At 42.1% G+C, this 15548-nt stretch overlaps 1 protein-coding gene across 1 annotated transcript in view; it reads right to left on the bottom strand.

Annotated features, from left to right (window-relative positions):
- Nucleotides 1-15548, bottom strand: part of zfhx4 (zinc finger homeobox 4) — an 80284-nt gene that overhangs the window by 30798 nt on the left and 33938 nt on the right. Inside the window, exon 6 of the mRNA XM_079260051.1 lies at nt 6317-6551. Within this exon, the coding sequence (XP_079116177.1) occupies nt 6317-6551 (235 nt within the window). The remainder of the gene's footprint in view (nt 1-6316; nt 6552-15548) is intronic.

Raw genomic sequence — 15548 nt, 5'->3', positions numbered from 1 at the left:
ATGAAGAAAAGAAGCGAGAGGGAGATGGGTCTTGCTCGCATAGGTGGGGAGGTGAAACTTGGCTTGTCTCTCAGTGTTTCTTTGGGCAGACAAAACATACATTTTCCTCATTCTGGAAAGAGAAGCGCTGTCCTGAATGTTTCTTTTTTTAACATGTGCTGCCTTGCTGTTAGGCCATTAGTCTGCTGTAAGTAAACAATGGAGAGGAACAGCTATTGCTACTGAAACCCCGGAGGGTCTCGCACACTTACACACGGAAACACACATGCACACACATACACACACTCTCATGACAAGCCTCTGACAGCTGCTCCTACTGCAAAGCTTCCTTCGGTTAGCGATGATTAGCCTTAGCCTATAGGTAATCAATAGCTGCTATCAATTCCATACCTCCTATTGATGGATGAGGTTAAAGAATTAGAGAGGAGAGTGAGGAAAAAAAGGAGAACTATTTTTTTTCCGCCGACTAGGCGGACAACAACGCCTCGTAATGCTGCAGCTTTTTTTCTTTGCATGCGTTTGTGAGTGTGTGCATATAGGCTGCTTTCAATGTCCATCTGTGAATTGTATCATTGCTGTCTGAGATTAGTGGCTGCTTGGACCCAGTCAGCGTATTGCTTGGTTACCGTGGCTCCGGCTTCACACAACCCTCCTCCCATCAGCGGATTGTTTGTCTTAATGCTGTGTGACATGGCCCATTGTTTTGTCCATCTGTGGTTAAGAGTCAATGGACAGGGGGTGTATGAAGGGATCGAGGAGGGAAAAGAATGGAGGTGAGGGAGAAGAAAATAAAGAAGAGGGGTGGTGACGGGGTGTTAAAAAAAAAAAAAAAAGAAAGAAAAACAAGACGGGGACAAGCGCAGGGGAGAACAAATATAGAGTGAGGAAAAGGGCAAAATAACTAGGAAGGGAAAACATGTTCAAGATATCAGTACCTTCCGTCCACTTTTCCAGGTTTTTCAGCTCCATATGGAGCAGGGCCTTGAGTTCTTTGTGATATCACCAATGTGAAAGACATTCTCTGGCCCTGTGACGCCAGTCCCCTCTTCAAAGGGTTAAGTCATATTTAGTATGCGTCCTCAGAGCTCTACGGCTTTGTATTGTAAATAAGACTAATGTGGCATTGGTCAGGTATGCTAATTCAGATAATCAGTGCAATTTCTGCAAATTATAACTGTCAATGTGGTGGGCACAGAACCTTGGCGGAAAACATGAGGGAACAATTTAGCTCGGGTAATACCCCTCCACCAAAGAGCTGCTCAACTCTAAAAGAAAAACAATCGGCTTGAGCCCATACCGCCCCGACACACTATTTCAAAAATAGTTTATGGTGAACGAAGCTCATTTTTTCTGAGGCACAAGTCAGGCTGCTGCCTTTTTTTTTTTTTTTTTTTTCTTCTTATGTGCACACACAGACCACAAAGTAATTATAATTTGCTTGGATGGAATTATTCAAAAAATGACCACATCTTTTCCTCTCTCAGCCATAGAAAGTATGGTTTGAGGAAATTTAAGGGTAAATTGCTACTTGCCGAAAATATAATAATATACATATATGAATCTGTCTTATTTTGATTTGACAAATGATTTAAAATGCTGTGTATTGTCTCCAACTAATTGCACAACGATTAAGAAAAGAAAAGAAAAAAAAAAAGCCTACATATTTTAGAGAAAATCCCTTGGGTAAAATCACATCACTCTCATCAGAACGGTTCTCAGCAGGAATCGTATTTTTACTCATGTTGCGCGCATAAAAATAACATTCCAAGTTTTTATTATGTGAGGAATAGATCCCATCTGACTCAAGTTTGGGGACTTTTACAGTATGTAAATAACTTCCTGATGCACAGTAAATGAAACAAAAAGGTCACAAAGAAATCGTCTGAGTGGAATACAAACTATTAATGCATGAGAAACACTGTTCATCCCCTGTAACTTGAAAGACAAAATGGCCACCTCTTTGCTCTTCAACTCCAGTGGTTAGCTAGTTCTGGGTGTGTGTTGTATCCTTTCTCTCACTTCTGTGGGCATCCTTGAATGTTTATGTAATGGCCACAAATTACTGAGACAAACCCTGGAAATAGACTTCTGTCTGAGGAGAGACCTTGCCCAAAAAAAAAGGAAAAAAAGAAAAGGAGAACCACTGGAATGGCGAAACCACCTCCACCACCCAGACAAAAAAGAAGAGGATGAGATGAGGGACGGAAATTAATGCAGGGGGGAAAACCTAATATCTCACAGGTTGCTTTGGTGTCGTCATTTCGAAATGCTCCTTGGGGAAACAACTTTGCCATTTCAAACATTAAAAACTGGCTGATTGTTTTCCGTGTTTGCCACGCTTTAACTGAGTTCAGACGCAGTCAGGGTCGGGTGCAGTTGGAAGCAAGGATTCCTGGTGCACTTGGAAACAAGTGTGGCACACTTTCTGTGTGCCCATATTCCATCACTTCCTTCTGTGTGCACACAAACACGTCCATATCCTCACACAAGCGTGAGGATAATAAGAGTGCATTAGGCTCAGTTTTTAGCCTCCAGCTGCTATGTAAATGGTTAGCACAGCTACACTAATTTGACAAAAACCAAAAATGTCCCAGAGCCTTATCACTCAGAGAAAACAAAAGGTTTTGGACACACTCACACATGTACACACTCACGTACACACCAACACGCACATGATAAAAGTATTGTTGGTCTCTCTAAGTCAGAAGAGGTCTTTTGTTTAAAAGGGGGATTCAGACAAAGAGGGTCCTCTCCCTCCCTCTTTAATGCATGTCGGGTGGTGGGTGCAGCAAGGGGGGGGTGGGGGGGTATAGAGGGATGGAGATGTGTGGGTGGTGGAGGGATGGATGACAGGCTGGGCTCTCAGAAATAATTACCTCCATAAGATCCCATCTTGCTTTCCTTTTTTTTTTTTTTTGGTGAGGGACAGAGGAAACACAGAAGGGGAAAAATGACAGAAAGTAAAGTATGCGAAAAAGGCCCCATGCTTCTGCTTGGTCTGGCTTATGAGGAGCTTTACACATGATGGAGCACAAGGCTAATGGGCAAAGATACACATGAAAAAAAAACAAAAAAACACACTCATGCACACACGCATGCACCTCATCACAATGTGCTTTTTGGCAAACCAAATGACCAAACGGCTGAGACTGAGCCGTCGACACAAAGATCACTGTAGCAGCTAAACTTCAGAGGTTCTTAATGTATCTGAAAATCCAGCAAAACAAATTGTTCAAATTATGAAACTGATGATGGAATACCCATGACTAGCAATCTGTCATAGTTTTTTTTTTTTTTTTTTTGGTTTTTTCTTTTTGGCTTGCTTGAACTTTACTAAAGCAGCTCCATTCAGGGAGTAACTTCATTACAAAGCAAAGAAGAGCACAAAAAAAATCAAATTTTTCTAATAACTTTTGGACAACCCTCAAAGCAAAATGGCCTCCAAGTCCTCCATGTTGAGAGGCAATTCATTTATGCTTGCTGTTCTGATGCAAACTGGCATTTTTTATAAACTCAATTTTCTTTATCACTTATAATTGTACACAGAGAGGGACAGTTTATCTCAGAAATGTGGACACAGAAGACTTATTGTTTCTGGAGATGCTGATGAAAGATCATAGTGAAAAATTCTGCTGTATGGACGGTGGCTGTGCACTTGCAAGCAGATTACAGACAGTTTGGTCAAATCACAATGGTGGTACAATGATATAGAAATCTTGAAAATAAAGAGTTGCACACATGCATCTGCAAACACACACTGACACAATGCAGTCCCAGAGTTGCGCTACTCCTGTCTATGTTGAGAACACCTATACCCTTGTAGTATGTTTTTGCAATACTGTATCCTTAATTGGGCTATAAAATCAGCATCAAAATTGTTTAATGAAAGCCATTCACATGTACATAAAGTCCAGAGCATTAGAACTCTTATTCCCAAATGAGCCTATAATTATCTGGCTTGGCTCCAAGTCCCCAGCTTTAAGAGAAAGGTACCGGTCAGCACTTAAATTAATCTTTTTCATACCAGTCTCTAATGAACAGAAAGTGCTCGAGTCAGGAGTTGTAGCCCCAGAAAACTAACAGCCCACATACACATGCACATACAGACAAACATAAGGTCCTTAAACTGAAGACTTGCTGAAAATGTTGCCTACTATAGAGCCTTTTATAGTCATTAAAACATTCACATCATCTATCTTTGCTGTAGCTTAAAGCAGCTATACCATATCTTTTCCTTTTCTTTAAACAAGATAGTCAACGATTGTTAAGATACGTTACTGTTATATATGTACACATTCAGAAAGACAAAAACACACACAAAAAAAAAGTTTTCTTTAGATTCAAAAACTATAAAATAAGAACACAAGACTAATATACAGAACCGGCTCTCAGTGTTTGATCTCTTTGTGACTCATTTGTGCTTCTCTCTTTACTTACACCTGCAACATACTTATGGGCAGCAAGGAAATGCCTGTGAAACATTTACCATGTACTTTGTGAAAGATTTCTGTTGTTCACTAAAAACATATAAAGCGTGGTTAAAAGGAGGGCATCCAAAAATGTGGCTTAAAGTGGCATCCGCTTAAGCTTTGCACATGCTTCCTAATGGAAATTCACCGTGTGGCATCAAAGCCAAGGTATAAAACGAAGGTCCAAGCAACAAATATGGTGTGTTTTAACAGTGGAACATTTGAAATAGGTTCAGCGGGCAAATATTGGTTTTGACAGGTTTAAAACCTGCTTGTGCTCGCTAGCTTGAGATGTTAAAAATGGGGGAGGGAAAAAAAAAAAAGAAAACTGGAAGCTTGTGTTCTGGTTGAAAAAACGGACAGGAGCAGAAGTGAGAGGGAGATTGAATAAGCGGGACAAAAAAGGAGAGAGAGAGTGAGAGATATAAAAAGAGAGCAGGAAAAAAGGGGGTTGGGGGATTGGAGAGGGAGGGAGTGAGGGGGGAGGGTGATGTTAAACTGTAAGGTAATGATTTATCTAAGCATGCTTTTCTGCTGCACCTCAAATCTCACCGAAACTTTGATCCATGTGTAATTAAAACCAAACGTTCACCAGCAACAGTCTCCCTTTCAGGACTGGGAGCTTCTCTTCTGCTCGTGTGTGTGTGTATGTGTGTGTGTGTGTGTGTGTGTGTGTGTGTGTGTGTGTGTGTGTGTGTGTGTAGGGATTCACATATGTTACTAAGCTCCGTGTCTCCATCTGTTTTGGGAGTACATGCATAGTATAAACAGGGCACTTTGGGGAGCACGGATTCATACTGAAACACACACATGCACCGACACCCCCCTCCCCACACACACATAAGTAGATGTAAAGAGTAATACTTTGCTGGAGTACTGTTCAAAACGTGTTATCCCTCTTGCACCACCGCCCCCACCACTACACCCCCACTCCACCCGCTCCTTCAGGTCAAGCAAAGCAAAAACAAGTTAAGCACTCATTTTCTCCAGCAGCATTAACATAGGGATGACTAAATAATGGACCCTGACTCTACATCTTCTGGTTTAAATTACAGCACAGCCCCCTCCCCTTACACCCTGCAACCCCTCAACAACCATCCAACCCCCACTCAAAGAAAAACGATTAATCTTTTTACCTTTTTTTTTTTTTTTTTTTTTTTTGTCTCTGAATGTTTTACAGTTCTGTTACACTTATTAGCTGCTGGCAGGACGGAGACTCTTAAATGAAAGCCAAATTGCTTTGGTCATGAGAAAGGAAATGAAAGCTCACTCCAGGGAGAGTCTGTGTAGCCATAGCATACAAGAGAGTGTGTGTGTGCGCGTGAGTAACGCATGTGTGTGACTAATGTATGTGTGTACAGGCATTTCACTATGAGATCCTCCCAAGGTGAAATTTCATAAGCTGACTGCTTGCCTGCCTGGGATGTCCCTGTGCACGGGACGGTGTGTGAGTGTGTGTTTCAGATATAAGCGCGGCAGCCTAATAGGAACAGTATGCTCATTTTGGGGAGATTAGGAGGAATGGAGGGGTCTGTATCGAGAGACGTGATCTGGATATGAAGGCCAAAAGGAAGGAGGGAAAGAGGTAGGGAGTAAGAGAGAACTGACAGGAGAGAGGGAGTGGAGCAAGAAAAAGAGATGGGAGGGGTAAAGGATCAAAATAGAAAGAACACAAAAATCTGAAAAAGAAAAAAAGAAAGAATCCAAGCACCTAAAAGAAATAAAAAAAACTAGAAAAAAAATCTGTAAAATGATGTCAGACAACCTAAAGAATAAATGATGAGCTTTAGCCACAACAACTAAACCCAAAGCAAACAGACAGAGCCAGAAGAAGAAGAAGCACAGACCTTGGCTGCTGGCGCACTCCTTGACCTGGAACAGCTCTTGGATGCTCAGTCCATCCTCGTCGCCTCCCAGACCTTGCTGATGCAGCTGAAGCTTCCTCAGTCCCTCGTTCTGTTGGTGGCGAGCTGAGCGGGCGTGCTGCACCAGGTTGAGGCGGGCCTTGGTGGAGTAGTCGCACAGAGTGCAGTAGTAGACGCACGAATCCGGACTGTATGCGCCGTCCTGTTTCTGCAAGTGCTGTGAAACAGAGAAGATATCAGATGCATCCCATATCTGAGGACCAGGTCAACATCCTAAACTACAAACAGCAATGTTCTTTTCATCCAAGCATCCTAAGCCTTACTTCTACTCACCCTGATGTTGGAACTACCTTAAATACCTGCAAATACCTTAACCACAGATGTATGTAAACCTAAATGCAATAAATAAACTTTTTTTTAGTATTACCTTATTTTAAAATAAGCTGCCATATACACACTATTCCAAATTAACTAGATATAAAGTGGGTGACAGAAATTAAAAACATGCATAAAGTCAGACAGGAGATCGAGTTCAGAGCACTGGCTTTGTCTTTAAAATGCACATTGTCCAGCTTTCCTTATTGTTGGCAGCTGCGGGGGTTTCTCATTCAACGTGTGCTGTCAGTTGCAAGCCTTTAATTTCCAGTTGCCTCTTTAATGGCATTGCAGCCATGCAAAGCTACCCCCTGCCTCTTGTCCTGCCCCCTCGGTGTGTGTAGGTGCACAAACCCACATGCACAGCCCCCATCCCACCTTGCTGTGCTCCCATACACCCAGTCAAGCCAAGCATATCAAGTGTGCTTCTGTTGTTGCTGCCGGGCTAATGAACAATGCACAAAAACAAAAGAGCAGGCCAAGCTTTTATTATCTGATCCTGTGTGGAGGGAGCAGAGACACAGAGAGGAGATGAGAGCAGAGCATGGAGACAGATACACAGAGGTGGCTCATGAAGGTTGGCTTCCACTTTGTTAAGATTTATTCATACTGCCATGTGAGAAACAGGTGCAGAGTTCCATGCATTAATTAATACACATAATGCTGTGTGTGTGTGTGTGTGTGTGAGTGCGTGTGTGTACTAACTCTATTCTGTCTCTCACATCCTCCTATAGGATGATGTTTCTTTCATGAAGCAATTAAAAGTTGGACAGGTAATATTTTCTCATTCTTGCATCAGGTTAAATGGAGTAAGAAGAGAGGCTGGAAAGATGTATGTGTGGGAAGATTGTGTGTGTTCATGTGTGTGTGTGTTTGTGTGTGTGGTGGGAGGAGTGGGGCGCAGGTGTGTGAGTTCCAACCCCCCCTACCCTTTTCCTCTTCCTCCTTTGACAAACAGGGATTAGCAACATAGCTACAGCCGCTAACACGTCTATTCTCTGTGTCTCCCTCTTTCTGTCTTTTGTAGGAAATCTTGCAAGGTTTTTCTCACGAGACGGTGGGACGTCCCCTCGCAGTCAGAGGCCCTTTCAGAAGTCTTAAGTTTTAATTAAGTCGGAGTTGTCAGAAGAAAGCTCCCCTAGTCCGGAGCTCAGGGCCATTAATTACAGCTATCTTTGTTTCTCTGTGAAAGGAGGCCTCCCTTGCTCTCTCTTTCTTTCTTTGCTTTTCTTTCGTCCCTTCCCAACCTCGCAGGAGAACCGGACTGCTGAGCCTTTTTGTGGAAACCATACACGTGTGATACAAGCGCAAACATATATTTATTACTTGTGTAAATAAGATGGAAATTGATTTCTTTTTATTGAAATTCAAACTCGACTTATTTTGAATCCTTTTCCATAAAATTCTGAGGTGGTTTCCAATCATCTTGTCCCACAAAATGCCTTTACAAAGTCATATAACATCCAATACAAGACATGGGGGAAAAAAACCCCCCAAAACATTCTCATCCTCTTGGTCATTCATTCACTCTTTCATTCATTCATTCCTCTCAGAACTGAATGAAAAACTAGTGATCAAACACGGAATTTATTTTTCCAGTAATAACCTGCAGTATTTAACAGGCGCCAAAGGAGCAAAGTGCATTAAATTGCAAAGACTGTATTTGTGTTCGTGAGCATCGTTATTTTCCAAGCAGGCTTGTCATGATACTGGAGAGTCTCAACAGCACAAAAGTTTTATTGAAACATCCCATTCATAGTTTATAATGGTCCCTCATGGCATGACCAGAGACAGAATTACATTGCTTCAAAATGAACATTTTCATATAAATCAATTGTGGCCTAAAATACCGAAGATCCCTCGATGTCCTAACTAACACTGTAATGTTTTTAGGATATGAGGCTTTAGCTGGGAGCAGTCGAATGATATACTTTGGGGTTGAACTGGGCTGCCAGATTGGTTTAGGCCTAATATTAATTCTCTCCCCATCAGCACATTCCAGAGGGTTTGTTTAAGACCAAAACTAGAGGCTGTCTGTCGCTCTCTGGCACTCTGCAGGCCTGAAATGCAGGCGGTCTGGTGATCACAGGCCAGAACATCCATGATTTATGAACTTTTAAAGGAGCACTTTGACTCCTGCCAGGCGTGGGCTGTGTAATGCATATTCAAACACACAAACACACTGTTCTTGCTCCTGGGTTTGCGCCCTTGTGTATCTGCTTGCAATGTGTATGCAATTTATGCCACAGCTGAATTGCCTGTTCATACATTTGTATTACATAAGTATCTTTGGATGTGTGTGTGTGTGTGTGGCAGCCTGGCAAAAAGGGCCATCCCTGTCAATATGGCACCTCTCCAGAGTGCCTGGTGGTTAATTGTTGGGGATTAGTGTTTGGCAAACAACCAAATAAGCGAACACTCCCGGTGGGCCAATGAAAATCAGCTAAACAGTGCTCCCCGGGTGGACCTAAACATGGCACAGACGGTTTTTAATGGGTGAGGAGGCAGATGCACATCCCTTTATACCGTATATGCTAATTGCAACTCTCAAAACTTCCTGTTTACCTGTCAAAAACACAATATTGTCAACCCTGTCAAGGACATCCACATACACACACATGCACCCTGGGACTTGTATGAGGAAAGGGGAGTCAGTCTGACAGGTAAAGGAAGCTCCCCTGTGTAGCTGATTGCTGTTGCAGTGTGCATGTGTGGATGACAGAGAACTGCATTCATTATGCAGAAGGAGATGTTTACAAAACACCTTTCTCATATGCAAAAAGGCGTGCATGCACCTCCCCTCCGCTTGCTCCCTGAGTTTGTGGGGAGGGGTGCTGCACTGCTGTCTCATATCCATTTGTTCTATCTGGGGTGACAAAGCTGCTTCATTAACTGAATTCTTAATAAGCCAAGCCAAAAGACATCTTTCCACCAGTTCTTTTATCTCACTGTGCAAGTACGTGTGTGCAAGGGTGTGTGGGTATTATTTCAATCCATTTTTTTCCCTTCTGATTGTGTGTTTGGTTTTTATGCACTAGTAATTTCAACTCTTTATTTTACCGTGTAGGTATATTGCTGCATCTGTCTATAATTTCAATCATGTTTTTTTTTTTTTTTTTTTTTTTTTGTCTTTGCCTGTGATTGTGATTTGTTCTCTGCTATTATAAAAAATATTTTGAAAGCAGCACAGAACAGTGGGGTTGCATTTTCCTCCATAAACCAAATGACAAATTAGGGTATTCAGCGCAAACATGACTCTTTCCTGTCATTAAGCATAGAACTAGGCAGCTAATGAATACATACTGAAAGTAAGAACCCTCTCCAACAGCAGCTAAGTCCTAATAATAAGTGTGAGAGTGTGTGTCAGAGCATGTGTGTGCACGTACAGACCTACTGCATGCATTCGGTTTTGCTGTGTGAGTCTGCTGAGAGTGCACACGCATGCAAATGTACTTGCCACACATTGTGAAAATAAAAACTTCTTTATTTCCTTTCATCAGTGTTTTTTAGGAGAAGCAGGAAGCTTGTTGTTGAGTATTCCCTCTTTAAAGAACGTCACCAGCTTCCGGTGCTATCCCTTAGGCCCCCGGGGGCCATCAGAGACAAAAAAAACAGCCCCACTTGGCCCAGCAAAATACAAAAGCATGTATTGTTCCTTGCAAGTATTTTAAACACATACCAGTGCTGCCTGGAAGGCTGCCAAGAGAAGAATTCCATCAGTGCTACCACCTCCCTAACACATGTTACTGCTAACTGCCATTCAGCCCCCGAGACATAGATGCAACACCAGATCGCTGCCAATGGATTCGCTGGCAGATGACACAGCTGCAAAGAGATGCTGAGGGCCCAGGTATGTGCCACCTTGCTTCGGCAGATAAAGAGACCAGCAGCTATCATGCAAAGAGAGTTTCATGTCTGTGCAGGCTCAAAAACAAATAATCATATCAGAGACGAGAATAAAAATTCTATTCAGTGCACATGCACAAATATGCAAACACCACTTCTTTTTCTTTTTTCTTGTCGCATCACCCGGAAGGCTATAGTGTGAAATCTAAAGATGTTGGGGGGGGGGGCACAAAACAATCCCAGTAACCCCCCAACCCCGACACACATGCACCAAACAGCCCAATTGCCTGTTATTTTATGATTGTTGTCTTTCCTTACTCTACTACCAAGATTCTCATTTTCATAAATGCAGGGAAAACATCTCCTCCAGCTAAATTGCCTCTCCTGTTTATCTCAGCTCTGCTGCTGGCAATCACCATGTGATCACAGCTCTGGAGCCGGTCCATGAGGTGCAGAGCTTGTGGGTGAGCTTAGGTTAGGTCACCCAATAATAATAAGCATCCATCGGATAATCGCCGGCAAGCCAAATAAATGAATTATCACAAAGTGTCCTTCATGCTAAATTCTGCCGGTCGTCTCCACTTTTGTGCTATCTTGCCATCTCTCGTCCTCTTAGCTTCTGTTTTTCCTCTTTCTTATTTTTTCTTCTTTTCTATTTGTCAGCAGAATGAAAAAAAAATAGCAATGGAAAAAATGTAAATCTAAAGTCAAGTGAATGGTTTTGCCTTTCAATTTTTTGCCTCACACACAGAGTACAGTCACACACTTATAGCAATGATGTAAGTGTGTCTGACATAGAGGGTAAAGGCCAGTTTGAAGTCCACAATCTTTCTGACCTCTTGTCTTGGAAGAATTACTATGTTTTTTTTCTTGACTTCTTTTATGTCCCTCCAACACACCCATACACATGCAATGCAAAAAAATAGCAAAGAATTAAGTAGAGAACAACACTGCTGTTGCAGAACAAGATAATCTATATACTTCTGGTCCAAATCAGCGAGCAGCACATAATTTATATTGCTCTGACCAAGCAGTTGGAAAGAATAGATTATCGAAGACACCAGAGCAGATCTTTCTTACTCATCAGTGCATGTGTGTATGCGTGATAGGAGTCTCAAAAGCCACCTCACCTCCTCCCCCCATGAAAATGGATCAGTATTTACATTAGCATTAGATTTAGACAGCATGGCTCGGCCACTTACTCCCTATTAGCCAGCCTGACCTTGGCCCATTAGGGTCTAAAAGCCCCCGCTAGTCTCCATCGCCGCCAGGTGAGACTGACCAGACCTCCCCATTTTCCTTCACCCTCTTGTTGCGAAAATGATCTTCCCATCCACTTGCAATGGGACAGAGATCATAAAATACTAAGATCAAAATCAGTGAAATGTTAACATGCTTGTGGGATCATTTTTTTCCCCAACACTTAGCAGGGGGAAGGACTTCACTGAAATGGTAACTTGCTCTTGGCTAAGGTTCATAGCTCTCCCCAACATACTCAGATGCTTTGGGAAATTCAAGGCGAGGCCTAATTGACGCGGCCCATGAAAGACAAGGAGAAAAACAAAAGTAAAGAGGTTGAAAATGTGGGGATTGAAATTATTGGCTTGTATCATCAAAGAGGTTTGCACTGCACTGATGTTGTTATATTTAACTAGAACTGAAAGGAAAGAGAAGGAAAAATAATTTTGGTGCCGAGGGGAGCAGCAATTTTTGCCAAGTTTGTTTTTCTTTGCTCTGTTCGTAAAAGAGACTTGCTGAAAAATGTCTATTGGAGCGAGTTAGACAAAAGCAATGACAGAAACATACAGTGAAAGAAACTAACTGATAGATGCGAAGATATGAGAGGCAAGGAAAATCTATGACACAGAGAACAAAAGAACAAGAGATGGAAAGAGAGAGGGAATGATAGGGAAGAATCTAGACAAGCGTAGTCGGGTTCAAATCACTAATTACACATTCCTGAGCCTGTGAAGGGGAGTATTGTTTTCCAGTTAGCCCCTACCCTGTCGCATGGTTTTACTTAACACAAAACAAAAGGTACAGGGAACAAAACACAAGCCTAATACCAGACCCTGCTAATGACAGAGAAATGGGAGAAATTATCCCTGGGGTGGATCCTCGTGAGAAAATGGTTGGTGATGACTGGACAAAGGGAGTTCATTTTGAAAGTGTCACAAAATGGCAGCCTGTGTATTTTTTTTTATTTTATAGAGTTTTATTCAATAAGCTTAGTGTTTAATTCTGTTTTGATAGATATATCACTGAATAGAACCACCTGTCTCCTACTGAACAGCGTATTACAGAATCCACTGCTGAACACAAAAAGAGAATTTCAACACAGTTAACTAACACACTTGGGCACACTTAGTGTAATAAAATGAGATGCTTATTCTGGTGAAACAGAGCAACAATGAGGCTGGTTTATTGGATATGCAACATGTTACTGAGCATACATGTGAGAGCATGTTGGAGAACACAGTGAAGGCACCTCTTCAACAGAACTGTTCTGAACATTGTCACAGAAAAACCAATATTTTGCCGTTGACCGACAAGATCGCTCTCCTTAGGGAAGGCAATCATTTCGTACTTTTGAAATTAGACTGTTTCACCAGCATGTATCAAAACTCAAACAAGTTGGAACTGCAAGTACAGAACACAAAGAGCACAAGCTAAGATGTTCTGTTTGACCTCATAAAAACCAGAATGATGTGTAGTTTCAACAATACAGAAGATCCTAACATTGCAACAGCCACAGGAGGGGGTGAGCTGATAGCAGTGGCAGTACTGGGCAGAGTCGCCTGGTTGGTAGTGTTTGCCAAGGCCTCAGCCGTCTAAAGGAAGGATATTGTTTTCCCCTGAAAAAGCCTCAGCCGCGGTCCGCATACCAGCGTCCACTCAACATACCAATGGGCTCTTTGAAGATTACTCAAATGTTTGCCTTTGTCCCCCCTCCCCCATCTGCCCCTATCCCTAGTCCTAACCTACAGTCCTACCAGAATAAGGAAAAGAGGAGGAAGGAGGGAGAAAAAAAAACTGAATTATATCTTTAAAAAAAAAAAACAATGGGAACTGCGCCAGCAATAGATGGTCCCAAAACTTTTAAATCGAGTCAATCTAAACATAAACAAATGCAAATCATCTGCATGCATTACAATGAAAGTTTCCCCATTCTCTTTGCTGATTACATCTAAAACCATGTTTAAGAGTTACTTCTTTGTTGCAATGTATAACTCCACAATTAGAGTTAAGTATGAAAATTCCAATGAGTTAATTTAACTAAATGTGCTGAAAACCTGCTCACCCCCACACAAACTGCATTAATCCTGAGCAAGTAAGTGGGCTTTCTATCAGGTCTATTTCAAAGCATTAGGGATTACCTTGCAGAAACTAAGCTGCTTGAACTCACAGGAGGTCAGCGGTATTGTGCTGCTGCAAGGATGGAAGGCCAGTGGTAGAGACGGATAGACAGCAGGACAGGTCAGTTCCTTTTTCTACAGCTCTCTGGCAACATCCCTAAATCATTCACCCTCCTTCTTTCTCTCAATCTTTTCATCCCCGTCTCTCTCTTTCACCGTATAATCGAATATCTCCCTCTACTTATCTATTCACTGAGCACCTAATGGTTAAAATCAATTACAGCTGGAATGCTGAAATGCCGAATACTGCACCACATGCTGATAATGACAGAAAGAGTGTGAGACATAGAGAGAGAGACAGAGGGAAGGAGAGAGAAAGGGAGTGACTTGGGACCGTTCCAAGGGAGTAGCACAATTTCCTCCAATCGATTGATTATTGATTTGGAAGGGCGTTGAGGAGTATTTCAGTTCAACTTTGTCCATATCAATATCCTGATAGCTTCATGAGGGGGGATAGCATGGTAGTGCTATCTAAATACAATTCTAAAGCTGATGTAACACTTCAGGCTGCGGAATTGAAAGACTTTATGACAAGTTTCACATAAATTAAAAACATGTTCTAAAGTCAGGTGATTCAAAAAATAAATCTAATGAACTCACACAAAAGAATTTATCTGATCTTCCTGCCATGTGATCTGTCTGAAGTTGTTCTGATCAAATCAATGCATCAAAAGTGGAGACAACGTGCCCCGAGAGATCATATTTGAGTTTAAAGCGCCTCTTTGATTTCTTCCATCTTTTTTTTTTTTTTTTTATAACAATGTTGTTATCTTTTGTCCCAATAACATGATCAACATCCAACAGAAAAGAGTGGTTGGAAATATGAAACAAATGTAACAAGGAGGCAAGTTGTTTGAACGTGTGTGTGTGTGTGTGTGTGGGTGGAGGAGGGTGGGGGTAGAGGTAGATAGGAAGAAGGGAAGTGTGTGAATTTTGCCAAGTGTTAGGGCTATACTGAGGGTGAAAGGGTTAAAATGATGAAAAAAGAAAAATCATTCCTGCCACCTTCTTTGTTCTTGCATCTCTCCAATGTTCTCTTCCTTCTGGTGGACTTGAAGACACTGACCCCCCCCCCCCCCCCCCCCTTCCATAGGGTTAACTCCTCCCAACACCCCCTTCTGCTATCATTCCCATACCTGTCAGCCCAGATCTGCTTCACAGTCCCCTGAACATGGACACGGCCCAAATGACCCACAGAGAGGGGTGGGAATGGTTATGAAGAGGATCACATCTGGCTATTAATATGAGAAAACCAGCAGTAACCGTTTCTTTGCTTAAAACACGCAAAAACACACTTTTCCAATGGAAAAGGAACACACGTCGCAGTCTTCAGGCTCTAACTAATTCATCAGAGAGTCAAAAAGTAAGGAGGATGTGAGGGGGAAGCTGGCCAGGGTAATTAAACATCACATACGAGTCTCAGCCAAAAGCTGAACCAAAGCTGGACATCACATACACACACACACACACATACACATACACACAGGCACACAAATGCTCTGCAGACCATCTGGTAAAGGCGTTGGAGGGAGAATGGGCGAAACTCTTATTAATATCTATGAGGATTATTAGGAGGA

The sequence above is a fragment of the Telmatherina bonti genome, assembly GCF_933228915.1.
Source record: "Telmatherina bonti genome assembly, chromosome: 20".
Taxonomy (NCBI): Eukaryota; Metazoa; Chordata; class Actinopteri; order Atheriniformes; family Telmatherinidae; genus Telmatherina; species Telmatherina bonti.
This window is presented reverse-complemented; position numbering and strand designations above follow the sequence as displayed.